Source organism: Ceratotherium simum, chromosome 2, assembly GCF_057802395.1.
Source record: "Ceratotherium simum simum isolate JZ-2026a chromosome 2, ASM5780239v1, whole genome shotgun sequence".
Classification (NCBI taxonomy): domain Eukaryota; kingdom Metazoa; phylum Chordata; class Mammalia; order Perissodactyla; family Rhinocerotidae; genus Ceratotherium; species Ceratotherium simum.
This window is the reverse complement of record NC_141901.1, coordinates 21,146,669-21,168,266: the sequence shown is the minus strand read 5'-3', so window position 1 is coordinate 21,168,266 and position 21,598 is coordinate 21,146,669. Positions and strand designations below refer to the sequence as shown.

Here is a 21,598-nt window from a genome sequence, read left to right as displayed (position 1 = left end):
AATAATAGAATGGTATAGAAATACAAAAAAAAAGACTGAAAAAGGGAAAACAAAACTAAAGACCAAGAGAAAGTAAAAAGAGCAAACAGTATATCTTCTTACATAATTATATTTTACATAGCTATATTTTATAATGTATAGAACTACATGTTAATTAAAAAATATTTAGGGAACATTTATTATGCTAAATACACTAGAATTATAACATTGTGTCACCTCTATATTTCTAATCTGGCTGAGGTAATAAATTAGTCACCCATAACAATATCACTATAATTAGAATGCAATTTTTAAGGATTAAAAAATGAATGGCACAGATAACCAGAATAAAAGCAGATTATCTATTCACTAATCACTAAAGAAAATTCATTTTACCCTGATACCTTTGTATTTTTCTCCAGAGTATAGCTGACAGAAGTAGCAGACAGCGGGATGTGAATATTAATATGAACTGTACACTCTAAAGAAAGCCATGAAGCTGATAGCCCATTTTGATACTTCCAATCTGCTGGTTTTGCTGAACTCTTTAGCAGTGGGGAAGGGGGGAAACATAAAATATGTGATTTAGGTAAATACACATATCAATAAAAACATCATAAAATGTACAACCTAATAACTCATACAAGCTGATATGCAACATATCTGGGCAAATTCTTTCATCAAAGGGCAAGAGGTTAGAACTAAATAAAAGTAAAGCATGCATTAAGTTCAGTATTCTTCAGTACATCCCAGGCAACCTTGCAACTCCCTTCCCCAGTGGCAGGCTTAAAAAAGGATCAGATAGTTCCCTGTTTAGAATTCTGACAAGTCCTCTGGTCCTCTAGTTTCCATCTGTAGCTTCAACATATTAATTCTGAAGCTTCTGATGTGGAGCAAATAATCACTGAGCGACTACTAGGTACCAGACATTTTCCTTTCTGTCCCATCTTTGCTAGCAGAATACTGCAAATTTACTTATTCATGTTGCTTTTAAACACCTTAGCAAAATGTTAGTCTAGATTCTGCTATAGGTAGCTTGCTTACTAGGCATTGTAGCTACCAAAAGCTCAGACACTTTTACTACCAGCCTTTCAAATATAACACTCAACTCATAAACAAGGTAGGGGGAGTTGAACAATAAAAAAACATAAATTTTCCTTGCTTGTAATGAATTAATCATATTTAAAAAAAAATATTACAAACAGTTGTGGACAACAATAGGAAGTGATAGCACTGAAAATTATTAAAACAATTGAACTTTATTTTAAAAACAGTTTGCAACACAGAAAAATCTTCAAAGAGTAATTTTTCTTACCTTTGGATCATGGATATCATAAGTTCGACAAAATATTCTTTACTAATTAAGGATAGAAACGACTAAAAAAACAAACAATTCTTGATAATCAAAAGAAAACAAACCATTAAAAAATAAAAATAAAGTCCATGCATCCAAGAGATTTTATAAAATCATACCACTTTATACACATAAAGATATATACATACATAAATGTGTATGCATGTATGTATTTGTACAAATATATATATATAACTGTTCTGCCTATAGTACTAGTGGTACTTTCAACTATTTCCTACTGCTTATAAATCCTGCTAATCAAAATGAATAGAATGGAAGCACTTGCAAAATTTTCCTCAAATATACACCCTCTATAACAAACAGGAATGCCGTTTTGAATGGAGCCAAGCCTGAGACTGTTTATTGGATCAAAAGGCGTGTACATGAAACTTTCTAGTCAAATATCAAAAGAGTTAAAAGCCCAGCTCCTGCAGGAATGATCACTTTTTGAATTTTATCTTTTGCAAGTCCTAATGTACTGGCCCCTTCCATTGCTTCACTCCCTTAACGACCTGCCTCCTAATTGGGAGGTACCGTGCCCTGGCAAGATGTAGAGGAAAGAAGCTACGGAGGCCCTATAACTGGCTTTTAGCGTCACTTGATCTTGGCCAAAAGCAAAAATTTTTTGGATGTCCTACACTGTCCAGCTCAGTGCATCTGTGCTTTGAATTGAACATTTTATCTACGGGAATTGGAGGTGAAAATTTAACATATAATAAAAACATTACTTGCCTAAGCTGTCATCTAACTCTCCGTAGGGGACCTATTATGCTTCCATGGACAGTAGATCACTGGTAAAGAGTTCAGAATCCCCGTTCTTGCCATCTCTCTCAAACTCTTTACAACACTGAAACATGATTAACAACCATTATTATTATTGGCAGTCCTAATTATGTGTTATTTACAGAAAAACTTACAAACTATGCCTATTTTTTAAATGATGATTTAAATAAATGTTTGGGGGAAAAACTTGCAGGAACATTATTTTGCTATTGTACACTTTAAAACATAAACACCTCAATAAAAGATACTTTTTTGTAGAAGAGCAAATGTGAAGTGTCACTCGTTCTGAGACCTCTTCCTCTGTGAAATTCCACAGTCTCTTTTTATTCATAGATTTTTCCATAGCAAATACTAGCTGAAAGAGATAAAAAACACACATCAATTGAATGTAAAATGAAAGAAGGAAAGTGAGTGCAGAAAAAGACAATTATAAGGTCCCTAAGCTCCTATCCAGCTTTAAAATTCCATGGTTCTATCATTAAATTTTCTTTTCTTTAAAAAAGGAGTGAAAGTGATTATTAACTACTTGGATTTCCTTTTTAGAGATATACAAAAATTGGGTTTTAAATGGAAAAATATAATTCACTGTCATTAACGGCCAATTGAACATGAAAAACTAATTCTGAGCAACTAACATTTAAGTGAAGTATAGAATAAAGATTTTATTTTAATTAGAATCAGAAATGACAAGTGATTTTTAACCTACAAAAACAGAGCATGTCACCCATTTGGCATTTCTTATTTAAATGTCACAAAAGATGTAAGGCAATATATAAGGACACATAAAATATAGTAATAACATAAATTAAAAGTGAAAAAAATCAGAAATAGTGACATAATTTTATGCCAGAATTAAGAATTATAAAAATGCATATCTGATATGGGGAGAGGGGTCATAAATGTAGCTCTAAGCTTTCTAACAATAATGTGCACAGGGAAACCTAATTCGTTACCTAATTCACATGGTCCATAAGCTGAAAACAAACAATTGATCAGAAGATGCACAACTTTCTTGATAATGATATCAAAAGAAATTTCTTCAAAGATGATATCACGTAACATAATGAACAAAGTTCTTAACCACGACCTTACAGGAGACACTGACAAGTTTTATAGGGTTATTTCCTTCTTTTTTTTTTGGGGGGGAGGAAGATCAGCCCTGAGCTAACATCCATGCCAATCCTCCTCTTTTTGTTGAGGAAGACCAGCTCTGAGCTAACATCTATTGCCAATCCTCCTCCTTTTTCTCCCCAAAGCCCCAGTAGATAGTTGTATGCCACAGTTGCACATCCTTCTAGTTGCTGTATGTGGAACGTGGCCTCAGCATGGCCGGACAAGCGGTGCATCAGTGCGCACCCGGGATCCAATCCCAGGCTGCCAGTAGCAGAGCAAGTGCACTTAACCGCTAAGCCACGGGGCCAGCCCTATAAGGTTATTTCTTATAGTGTCCCTCAATGCAGGCCAATGGAAACAAAGTTAGGTAACTGAAACTCGATTTCTGAAATACAGCATTTCTGAAATCTTATATGTTTCTTAGGAACAAAAGAGATAGAAAAGTAAAAGAAAGGAGGACCTGACTGTGTCTAGCACTGAGCCCACATGCACCTCATTCAATCCAGCACCAACCACAAAAGGATGCACAACCAATGTTATTACATACACACAGATTTAGATCAGATTTCAACATGCCAAAGAGGATGAACAACTGTAAAAGGTACATTTATTAAAAAAAAAAAAAAAAAAAAAATGGCAGAAGGTTGAATAACTTGCCAGGGAGAGGAACATCTCCATTTTCTTTCCTTATTCTCTTAGGTACAAATATCAAAGGTTTGAGGGTGGGACATTCATAGGCAAGAAGGTTACAGGGGCCGGCCCAGTGGTGCAAGCGGTTAAGTGCACACACTCTGCTGCAGTGGCCCGGGGTTTGCAGGTTCGGATCCCAGGCACGCACCGACGCACCACTTGTTAAGCCATGCTGTGGTGGCGTCCCATATAAAGTAGAGGAAGATGGGCACAGATGTTAGCCCAAGGCCAGTCTTCCTCAGCAAAAAAAAAAAAAAAAAAAAAAAAAGAGGAGGACTGGCATTGCATGTTAGCTCAGGGCTGGTCTTCCTCACAAAAAATAAAAATAAAAAAATAAAGTAAGCTTTTGAAAAAAAGAAAAGAAAAAAAGGAAAGAAGGTTACAAAACTGGACCAGTCTGTAGCATCTGGGATTCTTCTCTGCACACTTTTTTACCACAAAGTTCTTTTGGGATTCTGTGGGGTTTTGCACTTTTCAAGATTGTGGGGTCCCCCTCTCTCGGGGTGGAAATAACTTTCTGAAGGCTCATTTGGATCTTGAGTACTAAGAGAGATGAAAGCTGGCTGCACAGAGTTGGCTTTAGGTTTGGCTTAAGGGGAAACAGCTTGTGGACCTTCATATTTACTTCTAGACTATGTTACCCAATTCCCTGATGTAGGAATAAAACAAAAAGCAAGAGCTTCATGATAGCTACTCTGCCCAGGAATAAAGAATAAGTATCTGATTGTTATTGCTTTATGTTTTATTCTCAAGATCTTGAGAGAACTGAACAGGTGAAGAATCGTAAAACCTATTCATTTCACATTACACCAATCACTTGGCACTGAATGGAAGGTCTAGCAGAATACTGCTATTGTACAACAAAAATTGTTAAATCATTATAACTTGTTTCATAATAGTAAAAAATTATCTTTAAAATAAAAAAGACTTTTAAAATATGTAGCTTTGAATGAAAATATAAATATTGACATTTATTACACTTAAAATACCAAGCAATTGGGTAGAAAAAGCTGTCTCGACATAATCCCAGCATAAAGAATTACAAACATTAATCTAAATATGCCTAGGATCAATCATTGTATACAAGTATAATCAATTAAAATAAGATGCAACTTTGAACATATTAAGAATTTTTGATATCTCAGACTTACTCTCCGCAGGGCATTTTGAAAATCATTTCCCATTTCTAAAGTTGTAATTATAAATACTCCAAGGACTAAAAGTCCCCCTGGCAGCATTCTGGATACCTAAAAATAGAAATACAGTATTAGCTAACATAAGCATTGGTATTACATGCAATCCTTTGTGTCTGAGAGGCTAAATAGTAAATCAGCAAATACCTACTGAGTACCAACCATATGCAGAGCATTGAGGTACGGGTTTTGAAAAACTGGTTAAAACATTGAGAAATGGATGACAGCCAAGAGGAATGGGGTGTCATTATGTACACAATATTCCTAGAGTGTCCTTAACTTTTTACCTTAAAACCACTTTATAAATAAAACCATTTCATAATGACATCCTTTGGCTACATCAATAAACAAACCTGTTTCGCATGAGATCAAAGACTGAAATATCTTCTAACATTTTTCAATGGCTTCCACTATCAGCTAAATAAAACACAAATTTTATCTTAGACTGGTATTTCAGACTCTAAAATCTGGCTAATCTGATATTCAGAGCCTTATTTGACACTTCTTTCCCTGAAACATTCAAGTATCAGTCAAAAACTTCTCACTGTTCTCCATACATATACCTAGGCTTTCTAACTCGATATCTTTACTAAACCTGCTCCCTCGGCCGGAACTGACTTTCTCTTACACTTCGACATGTCTGAAATCTATTGGATACTTCAAACTTGGCTTAAGGAAGCTGTCTTCCCTGACCTTTTGATCTCCGAACTCCCACAGGACTTTGATGCAGTTTTCCCAGGAGCTTATCACATGAGCCTGCATTATAGTTATCAGTATACCTTACTAGCTGGTCTGGGAGATCCTTAAGGGAAGAAGGAAGAAGTGATTCTTAACTACCTTTGTATCCCTATAACATTCAACAGAATACTAGAGCCTGGGATTTGAACAGAGGGAGTGCAACCTGAGAATCCATTGTTTCCTATTGTTTAGGTTTACCTCAATTTTTTAAACCTATTTATTGATATTGGGCATTTATGTTATTTCCAATTTTTCTTTACTCTAAAATAATACTGGTTAAAAATCCTAGCAAGTCCTTCTGTGTTCACAAGATTATTTGCTTAGGATAAATCTCTTGAGGTGGATTACCAGGTTAAGGAGTCATGCATAGGGTCAGCCCAGGGGTGTAGCGGTTAAGTTCATGTGCTACTTCAGGGGCCTAGGGTTTGCGGGTTCAGATCCTGGGTGTGGACCTACACACTGCTCATCAACCCATGCTGTGGCAGTGTCCCACATACAAAATAGAGGAAGATTGGCACAGGTGTTAGCTCAGGGACAATCTTCCTCAAGCAAAAAGAGGAAGACTGGCAATGGATGTTAGCTCAGGGCCAATCTTCCTCACCAAAAAAAAAAGCAGTTATGCATATTTTTAAGGTTTTTGATACACACTACCAGTTTATCCTCCACAATATCTATTATTTCCCTTCACATGATTGTGGCTAGTTCTTAATGCCACAAGGATTTCTTTCTGCCATCTATACTCAGAGGTCAGAGTGCTTTGGTTATCTTTTGTGTACTTAATGTATAAGCAAACTGATCACAAAGCTAAGTCTTCAGAAAATTAGACACCATAGTCTAATCCCTAATGTATTTGCATTGTGTCTGCTGATGGTTCCCACTGATTTCATAAATTCTACTCACTGTAGTAACACAAGCTTGACATATAAATAAAGAATAAAGTTTTCATATTTAGCATGGGAAGCCTGCATATCTTTTCAAAATCACCAATACACAAAATTAACCATTTCTTTCTAGAAGCAAAATGGTCAATTCATTTTGCTATATAAATTTTGTGTGTGTGTATATACATATATAGAAAATACACATCTCTCTCTATATATATGTATATGTATAGATATACAGTTATGCGCCACATGATGTTTTGGTCAATTACAGATCGCATATATGACAATGGTCATGTAAGATTAGTACCATACAGCCTAGGTGTGTAGTGTAGTAGACTACACTATGTAGGTTTGTGTAAGTAGACTCCATGATGCTCCCACAATGACGAAATAGCCTAATGATGCCTTTCTCAGAACATATCCCCGTCATTAAGTGATGCATGACTGTATATAATTTATAAGAGACCAAAAGCAAAATTAGAGTAGAAAGTTACTTATAAACCATTGGTAATTTAAGTTTAAAATATTTAAAATTGTCATTAGAAGATGGTATTAAATATTTCTTGGATTTTTTTGTAAACTACATACCAACTCTCATCATGAACACATACACACAGACACAGAAAAACATGTTTGTATATTTAAAAGATTTAAAGTTGATTGGAGACTAAAATAATTCTACTTTTACCTTACTCTAACATTCTTTATTAGATGATATAACCCATTCAATAACTACTTTTAAGTGAATTCACTCATCACTCCCTCACCCACCCCCAAATCTGTTTTCTCCTCATGTAATAGCAACATCATCTTCCTAGATACCCAGGCTAAAAGTCTCAGTAATCTTTAGCTACTCTCCCTAATACCTCTTCACTCCCAATCTACCTGGTCACTAAATCATCTAGATACTAGCTCTTTCTCTGAAATGTTTTGGCAATGAAGTTTTAGCCCACTGCATTAGTTTGTTTATTCATGCATCCGTTTTTCCAATATTTTGGAATTCTCCTTACAAACCATGGAAATACTATGCTTGGCACTGAAGATATAGCCATAAACAAAACAGACGTGACCCCTGTCCTCACGAAACTTAGTCTAGTTTAGACTCACATCACCTTTTTTTGAACTATCACTGTAACTGTATGTGTTCTGCTCTGTCTCCAGTCTCTCTGCTCTCCATTTACACTGTACCAAGGCATTGAAATTATTTTCTAAATTATTGGCAGGTCAATCATACTAACTCCTTCTCAAAATAGGGAGCTCTGAAAGTCTACCATTGAGTTACTGTCTACCAAACAAATTCCCTACTTCTTAGGATGGCACTCCAAAACCATTCATAAACTGGCCCCCCTACAGTCTTCTGTCTAAATACATTCTTTTACAAAACCTGTGTTTCAATTACACCCAATTGCTTGCTAGTCTCCTAACATACCTTTAACTTTCATGCCTTTGGATCATTTATCCCTACTGTCCTTTGGGCATTCAGTGAGTCCCCTGACTTCTACTGGCAAAATCTTATTCATCTTTCAAGTTCAGAGCCTTCTGTGAAGCTGTTTGAATCCAGCCATTGGCAGATATTTAATCATTCCCCACTCTACATTCCTATAGCACTTTTCTACTTTTATCTCATTTCTCTTATAATTGGTTTTCGTAGTAATGTCTTTCACGGTGGTTAACATATAAATTCTCAGGACATTTAAAAAAAATTTAACCCTCATTTTATTCCCTCAGTACCTAGATTAAGTTTTTAACAATCTGACCAGCAACTATATTATCAATAACTAATACTATTTTAAAGTAAAGAAAAACTGGAAGTAAGTTAAATGACCAATAACAGGAGATAGCTTAAAAAATACAATGTAAAAGTATAGCATATAAGATTAAAAGCTTTCAAGTCAGACTGCCATCCAAGTTTCATCACTTATTATATAATCTTGGGTGGTTTACTTAACTTCAAATAAGAAAATGCTTTTTAAAAATTAGACACAAGTAATCAACAAATAAAAAATATAATCATGGATGAAACACAGCAGGAAATACTTCTATTTTTTATCTACTATGCAAGTTGTGAACACTTAAGAATGAGTACCCTGAAATCCTAGTCTACTCAATAAATAAAGTGCTTTCATTTTGTTAGTCAATAAACACAAACTTAACTATGTAGAGACAAATATGATGACCTGGTTGGCATGTTCTGTGGTCCATTCTTCATCCAAGTTATCCAACTTAGCTTTGGGATGTTTGAGGTTCTCATTTTGTTCCTCTTTGGGTGGCGTTCTAGTGGCAAGAATCACATAATCCTTTTGTGAAGAACACTTAAAAACAAAACAGAAAAGCTTATTAGAGCGATATCTGATTGAGAAATGTAAAGCTCTTATGACATGCAAAAACTGAGTAATATTTACAGCAGTTTAAATTGTTAATACCTATCCAGTCATGTGTTGCACATAGTGGTCCTTAAAAATGGCTTACTGGATGAGTGAATGAACTGCATTTAAACTAAAAGATAATATGCTTGGTCAATTTTCTAATTATAATATTTATTTTCTAAATACTTTGATCAGATGGATGGTTCAGCAAATATAAAAACTCAGTAAAATAAAGCAACAAATGACCTTGCCCATCTTACATTCATGGAAATGATAACAGTGGGGAATTTGCACATGTGTGTCCACAGGAAAACAAAGGGGATGTGGGACATGTAATTGAAGTGATATCAGATTTGTGTTCCGTTTTAATAGCAGTTAAATGGTAACCAAAGGTGGGCAATCGAAAGATAAATTAAGGAATATTTAACAGCTCAGTCTCATTACAGTGAAAGTTTCTTACAAAGAAAGAATAAAAATAAAGCTGATAATACAAGTTAGCATGGTGTCAACCTCATGCATGACCTGAAATTCCCATCTTTAGGGTCATCCTGGAATAGAAAATAAAGGAAGAGAAATTACTTCTACAAAAGTTATTTCCAGGGAGTTACATTCAAATGCTTACAGGAAAAGGCAGGTGCTGATTAAGAAAGCTCTTCCTTTTCATAAAATCTAAGACTTTGAAAAGAAAAAGAAACTGACCCTGCGAGTGACACACAGGCAAGCTTGAGTGGAAAGAGAAAAAAGTGATGAACCCTGGAATAAAGAGGAAGAAGAAACATGTAGAATATTGGAAGGAATAAAAAGGCAGCATGAAGAAAGACTGGAAGGAAGGTCCAAAACTGTGGGAGACTTATTTGTAAGGTGGTGGTTTCACTGAGCTCTAGAAACAGTCTACGCGCAGTAAGGCAAGTTTGGAAGAGGGTATTTCTCCCTGACCTTTTAACTTTACTGATCACATCTTTCTCTAAGACCCTCTTTCCCTTAAATTTTTAAAATAAAGGGAAGGAAAAATCCTTAAATAAAATTCCTAGCAAAAAAAAGCCCCATATTAGATGTTAAGTAACCTGAATCAAAAAGAAGTTCAAATTGTTGCCAAGAGAGGTGGTCTGACTGTCTAACGAGAGGCCTCATGGGGTAGTACTAACTGGGTGAACGGTGCAGGGTCTGCCCTTTGTCTCACAAGCTAAGAGATCGGATTTGTGAAAACTCTTAGAATGAACCTGTCTCTCAGGCTAGAAGCTCATTTGGAATGACGTTGAAAATTAGAATACCATGAAGGGGTGTGAACACATGAGTCCTCTGGACAGTGTCTTCTTTACAAGTAGGTAACATAGAACATCAAATTATAAGAGAAAGTAGATTGGGAATGTGGACAGAATTAGAACAAGGAAAGCTAATTATGCAATTTGAAGGTTCTCAGGCATCATGATAAAATATCCAGAAACAAACTGTCACAATAGAGTTTTATTTCCTACTAGGCCTCAAAATCAAGTCCTTGGCCATAGTGCACTCTCCCCTAAATAGTGTTTAGAGGGGCGGGCCCCGTGGCTTAGCAGTTAAGTGTGCACGCTCCCCTACTGGTGGCCCAGGTTCGGATCCCGGGCACCCACCGACGCACCGCTTCTCCAGCCATGCTGAGGCCGCGTCCCACATACAGCAACTAGAAGGACGCACAACTATCTCCTGGGGCTTTGGGGAAAAAAAGGAGGATTGGCAATAGATGTTAGCTCAGAGCCGGTCTTCCTCAGCAAAAAGAGGAGGATTAGCACGGATGTTAGCTCAGGGCTGATCTTCCTCACACACACACAAAAAATATAGTGTTTAGAGGGGCGTAGCCAGTTTGTCTCCATGACTCTCCTTTTTTGTTGTTTTGGACTGCTGACCAGTCCTCCCTGCTGATTAACACATCCTTCAATTATAATGAATTAGTGGGTGCTTATGCTTTTTAAACTAACTGCCCAAATCTCTGTTCCATTTTGTGTTAATCTTTGAGGCTTAACTCTAAGAGGGAAATAGAATTTTCCTAATTTCCAAATTTCTCCCAATCCCTTTCCCTTGCTCTCCATTGAATTAACGTTAAAAAAAATTCAGGGGTCGGCCCTGTGGCACAAGCAGTTAAGTGCGCGCGTTCCACTGTGGCGGCCCGGGGTTCGCCGGTTCGGATCCTGGGCGCGCACTGACGCACCGCTTGTCAAGCCATGCTGTGGCAGTGTCCCATATAAAGTAGAGGAAGATGGGCATGGATGTTAGCCCAGGGCCAGTCTTCCTCAGCAAAAAAAGAGGAGGATTGGCAGATGTTAGCACAGGGCTGATCTTCCTCACCAAAAAAAAAAATTCAGTAAGATGAGTACTATAGTACGTAACAAAATACATAACCACTGTTGCTACAAGTCTGAGATAAACCAGAATGGGCATAAAATTGTCAAAAGCTACTTTTCTAAAAAAATGGGACAACCAGGAATTAATAAAGATTGGAAGAGAGTACAAAACACTTTGGAAAGACAATAAGATAAATAATCTGGTCAGTAAAATTTTAATTTTGGAGTTTCTACATTATAAACTACTTTTCTTTGCCAAAAGGGAAAAGGGAGATGTGTTCTGACTTGAGCAAACCCGGGCTTGGTTTGTCCTACTTCTCCATGTTTTCCCTCAAAGATCCATCTTAAATTTACTTCTTCTACATTCCATTCCTCCACCTCCTAATCTTGAGTTTATCATTAAATAGCATATTTTAACTTTAAATAAACAAGTAATTTGTTTATCAATAAATGCACAGTAAAAAATACATACCTGTCCTATTAAAAGCCCAGAGACAAAAGCATTTCCTTGGAGATTGATGTTTGAAAGATACTGGCCAACAGTCTCTTCTACAATGTAGGTTCTTCCCATTACTGAGAACTGATTCAATCTCCTAAATTACAAGAAAAAACACATAGCATTTTTAGGTAAAAATATAATTTGCAATGTTTTTCTCATGAGGACAGAATAGTGAGAGAAGCGGTACTACCCTGCTATTATCCCATGCCTTGCAGTGACTGCTTATTAAATAGGGTGTTCTTTCTTGCAAAGTTAAATGTAGCTTCAGAATTCTCAACACACTGCTGCAGGAAATGACTACCAATCAACCAGAATTGACATGAGAGATAAAACCTATTTCCATACCTAGGATAAGGGAGAGGACACTAAACTAATAGTCAATACACCTGATTTCTTATTTGGATCCACTACTCCCTAGTTGTACGATGTTTGATAATCTATTCCTGAGCATCAGTGTGCTCATTTCTAAAACAGGAAAGATGATAATTTCTGAGTTGCTCATTGGGAGGGAGAGAGAATCAAATTCATTTACTCAAGAAGCATACTATGAAGAGCTACTATGTGCTAGAAATTGTGCCAGGTGGGACAGCACAAAGAGGAATAATATTTGACCTCTGTCCTTGAGTAACTGATAGTACAAGAGTTACAGACGTAGATAAATAGCAATGCAATAATAAAGAACATTTGTATAGCTTCTACTTTGTATAAGGTGTGGTTCTAAGTACTTTACATGTAGTAACATTCAATATTCACAAAAACCCCATGAAGTAGGTACTATTATTATAATTTTCATTTTATAGATGAAGAAACTAAAATGAAGAGAGGTAATGTAACTTGTTGTCTTGACATGAGTACAGCTATGTTTGGCCGCTCCATTGACCTACAGCCACCAGCACACAAAGAAATATAAAGCTGCTTTCTGTGTGGTGGGAACTGGCCTTTCTCCCACGGAGAGAGTTGCAAGTTGTAACATTTCAAGGCTCTTGGAGCGTCGTAGCACGGGATGGACTGGCCATCTGTGCCGGGCTAGGACGATAACCAAAGAGAACAATGCACGTACACAATTACTGGGCTGGGACATTAGCCAGAGGGCTCAGTGCACGTACACCACTGATAACCATTTGTGCATGGAAACACTAAATGCTTGCTCTGCAAACTCTGCAATTGCTCACTCTGAAAATTACTGATGGTATAAAAACTGCTGGAAACTGAGACCCGGTGAGAGTTCCACCCGTGGAAGGGACGCCTTGCCCAGGACGTGTGATCCTTGCCCAGCCGTGTCGATTGACAGGGCTCTCCCGGCAGTGGGGCGTGGATGTTGTGAGTAATTGATTTATTGTGAAGTAATTGATCTGATGTGTTCTCTTTTCGGTCAACCTGGTGTTTCTCTTTCCAGTTGATTTGTGTCATTTCCCTTCAGTCGATCTGGTGTTTCCCTTTACGATCGATCTGATGTTTTTCCCTCTTATTATATGACCTATTCTGATCTGCTGCTATCTCAGCCGACGTGGATGTTTTCCCTTTCCAGTCGAGCTGGTGTTTTTTCCCTCTTATTATTTGACCTATTCGCATCTGTTTGCGGACTATCGCCTTTACTATCCTCTATATAATAAAATATACCTTCGGTCCATTTGTTTGGAGTGGAAAGTTTCTTTTACGTCTCCAATCGAATCCCCGAACCTCTCATAACACTTATCCAAGTGGCAAAGGTGGGATTTAAACTTAGGCAGTCCAGCTCTAGAATTCATGCCCTTAAACACTACGCTCATACCAAGGATTCATACCCAGTCTCTCAATTAAACCTTTACTGAGGGTAACTCCTGTTCTGCTCTCTCTCCAGTTTGTGGATGAGAACCAATATATTCCTCTTACTGGCTCACACTCCTTTGATTTTGAGTTTCTGTAGCTTAAAACCAAAGATGCTGAATAAAAGAGCAAGGCAATAATGAATGATGACCTCAAGGAGTCTACATACAGTGTGAGACAAAAATATAAAAAGATAATATTCAAGAAAGCTATAAAATAGAGAGTCTGTAGGAACACTGTTGCAGCATTCTGAACAGCGAGAATAGTCATTTGAGTTCTGTAAAAAATTTCAATCTTTTTTAGTACAACAAAGTGAAGGCAACTATAGATGTGCTGGGATGGTATATCTGACACCAGTAATCTTCAAGTCACAGTGATTTTGCATTACTCTAAAACTAAAGATCAGAGAATTGGTTCCAGTTTGAAACGGCCTATGGGATGCTGTTTTTTCAAAGAGCCTGTTCAGTTTTGTCTCAAAATGCACTAAATTTCTTCCTAGCTCTTTTCTGAAAATTGTGCAAGTAAATTGGGTTTGCCCACCTTTTTTGAGACTAAGTCTAGAACTGCCTGTCTAAATCATTAATGCTTCTATAAAGTTAAGGAGTTTCCACTTTTAGTAGTGCCTTAAGGTATGCATTTCTGTGTACTAAACTTTCCTCTACTTCATCATGCTATTCTACCCCTTTTCCTTCTGCCCTAATAATTTCTTAATTCTTGCAAGAAATAGCAGTGACAGTGACTCCAAAGTTAGAATATGCAACTTTCTAATCTTATTTTTTCCAAAGTATCACCTACTAGCCATGTAAATGTGTAAGAAACTGAATGTAATAGGAAGATGAAATTCTATTAGATTATGAAATCTGGTTGAATGTTAGATAATTTTCTTTTTCTGTAGTGCTCCTTCAAAACTTTTAAATGTAGCCAACCATACTTTATAAAGGACACTACAAAAACATAGACCTTGCCTTATACAGTTCAATTTTTCCTGACATGTACATCAGTAGAAGCTTTGCAAGTTGCCCAAGCACTGTGACTTGGGATAACTCATCCTCCCTGGACTCTGGGTTCCTAGGCTACAAAACAAAGAATATGGATCACAACAGGTCTGAAAACCTATCTAATTTTAGGGTTCTATGAGTCCAAGTACAGAATACCAGAATTTTCCAAATCGTAGATCAAAAATATGATAATATTGTGGGCCTAGCACACAGTACAGTACTGCACATACCAGCCACTTCAATTGAAGTGCTTCTATAAAATATTTTGGGGAATAATCAACCTTAAGCTCCTTACTGATATTCACAAAAAGCTGCGACTGTGGGAATTACAGGCAGGACGACATTAGGAGTGCTTTATTTTCAATAAAGAATTTAATAAATTCTTTTAGAAGAGTAATGGAACCTGCAACAATCTACAGATGCAGTTTAGAAGTCACAGAATTACGTCTGGAAACAAGTAGTCCTGTTACGGTGGCCGAGTGAGCAGTGGCTTTTAAGAATGTGTTTAAAAACTTTGGTTACAACAGTTTTTCAATTTAAAAAATATAAACGTAAGGTAACATTTTCTGCAATATTACCTTAAAACAAAGCCTACACTCAAACTCCTCCCGGTTTCTTTAAATCCTCTTCCTGAACAATGAACGGGGCTCCTTAAATTCCTGCTGCATCACCGTTATCCACCCTGCGCTCCCCCCCACCCTCCAAAAGGCATTTAAGTGCACCTTTTAAAATAAGGTAAGTTTGTCATGACTGGACTTGAGTGAGCTGTGCCGGAGTGTCTGTCCATATGTTTCTTACACCCCGTCTTTTTCTTCCTTGCAAACGAAGGTCTCGGTGCCTGAGTGCACACATTCAACCCTCACGCCCTGAGGTTCACTCACCTGTACTTAGAATGTGCACGCGTGGCAGACAAGTCCGTTCAACAGTCAGTCCGCCTGAAAAGCGAGTTTAGGGCGCAAACACCAGCCTCCAGGCGCCAGATTCCCTTCGGGTCCCAATTCGACAGCCCATGAGTTCATCAGAAAGCGACGGACTGCCCACACTTCACTTCCCACTCCAAACCCAGGGTCTCTGGAGTCAGGTGGCGCAGACTGATGACGCGCGCTGCCCCCCCTCCTTTTACCGCAGCGCCTCAGCCAAAGCGACTGCGGTTGCCACCCCGCCCCCTTGCGGGCGCCATTGAGAGCGTGGCGGTAACCTGGCGCCTGCCGTCCAGCCCTGTCGAGACCGATGCCCTCTAGTGGCTCAGTGTCCAGAAGCCGCCAAAGAGGACGCCCCATGGCATCCCGGAGCTTTGACGGTAAGGTCGCCCTGCTCTTCATAGAGGGACGGGGGTTGTCGAGTACTGTGTGGCGCCACCTCGCGGACAGTGGTCACGCGGCCGGGCGGGGAGAGCCGGCGGGGCGGGGAGAAAAGAGGAAGCGGAACGGGTGGTGCGGCGTTGCGCTCACGGAAGGGATTGAGGAAAACACTACGTTTCCCAGAGGCCTGCGAGGCTTGAAGTGGGGGGAAAGGGGAGCCGGAAATCGGAGTGCCCGACAGGGTCAGAGGCCGCCTCTGAACTCGGATTCCCAGGGTGCACAGCTGCTGGCGGCTGCGCGCGCACCTCGGGCGCGGGCGTTGGAGCGCCTTTGGTGCCGCCGCTATCAGAGGACTCGATTTCCCAGGGTCCCGCCGCGGGAGTCCCCGGCGGGCTGGCGCGCGCGAGCCGCTGAGCGAGGCGACGGAGGCGGCCGCCCAGGCTTCTGGGTCCTCTTGGTCTTCGCCTTTCTTCTCGGTTTCTGCTCCGTCGGCCGCTGCCGCCGCGGCCCCCGGCCCGAGCGACATGGCGGCGGTGTTGCAGCAAGTCCTGGAACGCGCGGAGCTGAACAAGCTGCCCAAGTCCGTCCAGAACAAACTTGAGAAGTTCCTTGCTGACCAGCAGTCCGAGATCGACGGCCTGAAGGGGCGGCACGAGAAATTTAAGGTGGAGAGCGGTAAGTGCCACGCTCTTCCCGCCCCGGGTTCTGGGCCCGACTCCGCCGCTGTGGCTGGGCTTCTCCCCTCGCAAGCGCGCGGTCTGCCCACGACTCCCCGGGGGCATCGCTGCCCGGCCCCCCGGGGTCCCGAGGCCTGCCCTTACCCGCTGCTCTCCCAGTCTGATGCCGAGGAGGCTTTTGTTTGTTTAAATGTGAATCCACATTTAGTTCCGTTTTCCCTGTCATTAGGGTGGTCTCGTATCTGGACACAACGTTGTCCGGCAAACAGAAATGGTGAAGAATTGGGTCTGTTGCAACCAGACTGGCGAGAGTATGCGACCCCTGTCTCTCTAAGGCTAGAGTACCCTGTCTGTACGTTGCACGTAAGATGGTAGTAATTTCCGCTCAGCCTTCAAGTCGCCTGCCTTCAAAGGCCTTTGTCTAATTGACGCCTTGGTGCACTTGTTCTGAGTGTGAGTGTGGGTGTGTGTGTGTGTGTCGCTGTGCTCCGGTAACGAGGTAGATGTTCACAGAAATGAGGAGGCGCATCAGACGGCGCTGCAAACACAGTGAACGGGCAGTGAATAAGTTTAATATATCGGGAATAAGTTTAATATATCGGAATTCTCCCTAAAAGTTGGAGTTTGATAGAAAATAGATTAAGACCTGTTTATAAATACCTACAGGAGGCCCACAAATAAGAAAGTTACAGACACTAGTGACTTGAACATCCTTGAAGAAAGATTAAGAGCATAGTAATTACCATTAGTAACGCAAACTTTCTCTTGTGTGTCTTGGTTTACCGGTTGTGTGGGGGATTGGTACTGGTTTTTGCCAAGTTGATTGAAAATTCGGAAGAAGTTTTCACGTCAAAAAAATGTAATTATCAAGCAGAATTGATGTTGAAAACTAATTCTCTGAATCCCAACATGAATATAGTACACTGCCTTCTATTGATTTACACAGTAAATATTTAGTGTCTTCCCTGTGCCCGATACTCTGCTGAACACTCTGCACTCTGTCCCTTCCCATGGGAAGTTAACACATTTATTTTTACATAAACTTGGTAATTTTGTGCTTTCAGGTATGATTTTGACTATTTTAATACAAGCCTTTTAAAGTAATGCAGTTTTTAATCTAAATAATATTTTCTCCCTTTGGTATTTTTTTTGGTCTGTTTTGCTAAGAAGTCTACTGTTGTGTGGGAAAAATACTAAGATAAATAAGACATGTTGCTTGCCCTGAAGGAGTTCATAATCTTGTGAGATAGACAAGTAATTTGTAAAACCCCTTTAGGCTTTATTTTCTTTTGTCATGTATGTATAAGTCAGTTGGAAATGTTCATTAAAGTCCTTTTCAGTGCTCGATTTATCTCTAATCAAATTCTTATTTGGAGTGCAATTCTAATACTGTCTTAAATTTTAAAATCAAGTTATTAAAAATACGTAGCCGTATTGACAATGTGTGTACATATGTGTTTGATTTTATTTTTTATTTGCTTTTCTGTAGAACAACAGTACTTCGAGATAGAGAAGAGGCTGTCCCACAGTCAGGAGAGACTTGTGAATGAAACCCGAGAGTGCCAAAGCTTTCGGCTTGAGCTAGAGAAGCTCAGTAAGTATTTAATTACATCTTTATAGTATTCTTGGAGTATTGAGATTTTCAGACGTTCCTTTGTATGCTTTGGAAACATTTACTTACTATATATGAAAATGTTGATTAAGTGACGTTGTGTTCATTTATGGTGATATTTTGATTTTTCACTCAATGATAAAAACTTTGTAAGAACATAGGGCTTAATGATCAGGAGGCCTGGGTTCTAATTCTAATTGCTATTAAAAGCTCTTTTGCCATATGTAAATCATAACGTTGTGTGATTGTTGTTTATAAAATGGCTAGAACCACATGTCCGTATACTTAACGCAGCTGAACAGATCAAATGAGATGTTTGAATGCCTTTTGAAAAGGCTAAAGAATTATGCAACTGAAAAAGTAATTAAAGAGAGTGACTTATTTTATGTTGTTGAAAAATTACAGCCTATCAGTTCTGTTACTATATTTATGTTTTAACTCTCTTTGTTATAATTTTTATAAATATTTATGAATCTCAGGATATTTCCTTTCTAAGGCCTAGTTCTTATGAAAGATAAGTAGCTGATTTTCTTCTTAATTTGTTTTCTTACATCATGAAGTCCTAGAAGGTACACAAGATCTTAGTTAAAGGTCCTGACATTTCCTGGGAGGATGATGTGTGTATTACGTGCAGTGTTTATAACAGAAGAAAGCAGGTTTCAGGAAAGATCTTTATAGAGTAGAGGCATAATATTTGTTATTAGATATAGCTGGATTTTAATTTGATGGGGAACACGGGAAACCATAATCAAGAGAATAGTTCAGACTTCAACCTTCTTTCTTAACTGATGTTTGCCCATCAGCTATTTGTTTGGGTTATAACTTTTTTCAGCTGATTTTGGCACATCTCATTTTTAAAACATATGACATATTTCTATGATAGTATGTATACAGGTGTAGTGACAGCATAAATACTTATTTTTTTAATTATTTTTTTGGGGTCATATTGGCTTACAGCACTGTATATATTTCAGGTGTACCTCACTACATTTCAATTTTTGTATAAACTGCGTTGTGTTTACTACCAACAGTCCAATTTTTACCTGTCACCATACGTATGTACCCCTTTACCCCTTTCGCCCTGCCCCCACCCCCTTCTCTCTGATAACCGCTAATCTGTTCTATCTATGTTTATTTGTTTATCTTCCACATATGAGTGAAATCATACTGTATTTGTCTTTCTCTGTCTGACTTATTTCACTTAGCATAATACCCTCAAAGTCCACCAGTGTTGTTGCAAATGGCACGATTTTGTCTTTTTTATGGCTGAGTAGTAGTCCATTGTATATATTGCCACATCTTCTTTATCCATCCATCTGTTGATGGGCACTTGGGTTGCTTCCACATCTTGGCTATTGTAAATAATGCTGCGATGAATGTGGGGGTGCATATATCTTTTCAAATTATTGTATTTCATGTTCTTTGGATAAATACCCAGTAGTAGGATAGCTGGATCGTATGGTATTTCTATTTTTAATTGTTTGGGAAGTCTCCATACTATTTTCCATAGTGGCTGCACCAGTTTGCATTCCCATCAACAGTGTATGAGGGTTCCCTTTTCTGCACATCCTCTCCAACATTTCTTAATTCTTGTCTTGTTAATTACAGCAGTTCTAACGGTTGTGAGGTGACGTGTCATTGTAGTTTTGGTTTGCATTTCCCTAATAAATAGTGACATTGAACATCTTTTCATTTGCCTGTTGGCCATCTGTATATCTTCTTTGGAAAAATATCTGTTCATATCCTCTGGCCATTTTTTGATAGGTGGTTCATTTTTTTTGTTATTGAGTTGTATGTGTTCTTTATATATTTTGGAAATTAACCTCTTGTCAGATATATGATTTACAAATATTTTCTCCCAGTTAGTGGGTTGTCTTTTTGTTTTGTTGATAGTTTCCTTTGCTATGCAGAAGATTTTTAGTCTGATGTAGTCCCGCTCGTTTATTTTTTCTTTTATTTCCCTTGCCTGAGTAGACATGGTATTCGAAAAGATACTGCTAAGACCATAAAGGGTCTTGATCATTGTTGGTCTTGTTGAGTAGCTTGATCGAGTTCATTATCTATATGTAGTAGTTTTTCCTTGGCATAATAAAAAGGTCTGTAGAACAGTGGTGCCAAAGAATTTCAAGAAAATGACTGTGATTAGTTTCTTTTATGAGATTTGGAAAAGGGAGAGGGAGAGGAAGATGAGGATAAACCTACACAGACATCTAATATGCCTTCTTGGGGTATATAGTTATGTTTGTATTTTTTAGTTTATCATTCTGGATCTGTGTTTGGAAAGCACTAAATAACATTAAAGCAAAATAGAAAATTTAGACTAATTTAGCGGGTTTTTTCTTTTAATAAGGCAATTGTTTAAATAGAACTTAAGCTTGAAAGTAGTAATAATGTGTTTGTTCATTAAGTTGCTAGCACATAATATAGATATGAAGAAAGTTTCAAAAAGTATCCTCTTCCTAATTATCTGCATGTGTTTAGAAGAGAAACTGTATAAGGAGAGATAGCCCATTATGAGTGGAGATTGTGGGATTGATAATTCAGTATCAAGCATAATTTTCTTTCCTCCATGTTAAAGGCTTTCTTTAGAGTGATAAACAAGGTGAATTACCCATTATTGTGGTTTACTCTGTATACATTTTATGTAATTTAAATGTTATTTACTCTCTTGATCTTGTCTTTTTTTACTCGGTTTTTTTATTTGTAAGTATAATTCGCTGTTTTTTATGATTGGCTTAGAAGATGTCATTGAAAAATAAGGAAATTAATAGTTGTATATGATTTTTCCTGTAAACGTTGGCTAGAATGATCACAAATATGATTTTGGAGACAGGATAGCATATTTAAAAGTTTGGTGTAGAAATACAGTAAATTTGGGATGTATTCCTGAATTTAGAATGCGATGTTATACATCTCAGCCTTTTTGAGACTCAGTTTCTTATTTAAAATGTGTATGGGTGGCAGTTGGATAAAAACTGGCATTGCAAGTTTTAAGCTTACATGTGTATGTTCATAAAATTCCTTTTATTCAGGCAATCAACTGAAGGCGCTAACTGAGAAAAACAAAGAACTTGAAGTTGCTCAGGATCGCAATATTGCCATTCAGGTAAAAGTTATTCCTATGAATAGAATTAATTGTGACCATGTTACTTGAGGAAGTTTTCTATTCTGATTGTACTTATTAGTTATTTAGTCAACAGAAAGATAAAACAGATGTTCTTTGAGAGAAGCTACTAACAAAAGCATGTATACATAAATTCCTTAATTGGGTCTTTATATGTTGTATT

General features: G+C 38.1%; 2 protein-coding genes across 4 annotated transcripts in view; one reads left to right on the top strand and one right to left on the bottom strand.

Moving 5' to 3' along the window:
* ODR4 (odr-4 GPCR localization factor homolog) overlaps positions 1-15,901 on the bottom strand; it is a 36,303-nt gene extending 20,402 nt beyond the window's left edge. The window contains exons 1-7 of the mRNA XM_087439059.1: positions 15,603-15,901; positions 11,891-12,011; positions 8,912-9,046; positions 5,071-5,166; positions 2,365-2,471; positions 1,295-1,331; positions 384-524 (exon numbers count right to left, since the gene is read on the bottom strand). Of these exons, the coding sequence (XP_087295185.1) occupies positions 384-524; positions 1,295-1,331; positions 2,365-2,471; positions 5,071-5,166; positions 8,912-9,046; positions 11,891-11,989 (615 nt within the window). The 5' untranslated portion in view covers positions 11,990-12,011; positions 15,603-15,901. The remainder of the gene's footprint in view (positions 1-383; positions 525-1,294; positions 1,332-2,364; positions 2,472-5,070; positions 5,167-8,911; positions 9,047-11,890; positions 12,012-15,602) is intronic.
* Positions 15,887-21,598, top strand: part of TPR (translocated promoter region, nuclear basket protein) — a 64,071-nt gene continuing 58,359 nt past the window's right edge. For 2 of the 3 annotated variants that reach the window (XM_014783346.2, XM_087439027.1), the window contains exons 1-4: positions 15,888-16,021; positions 16,389-16,697; positions 18,189-18,293; positions 21,344-21,417. In XM_014783346.2, the coding sequence (XP_014638832.2) occupies positions 15,952-16,021; positions 16,389-16,697; positions 18,189-18,293; positions 21,344-21,417 (558 nt within the window). In that variant the 5' untranslated portion in view covers positions 15,888-15,951. Of the gene's footprint in view, positions 16,022-16,388; positions 16,698-18,188; positions 18,294-21,343; positions 21,418-21,598 lie in introns of all 3 variants that reach the window. The other variant, XM_087439034.1, reaches the window with a different exon arrangement.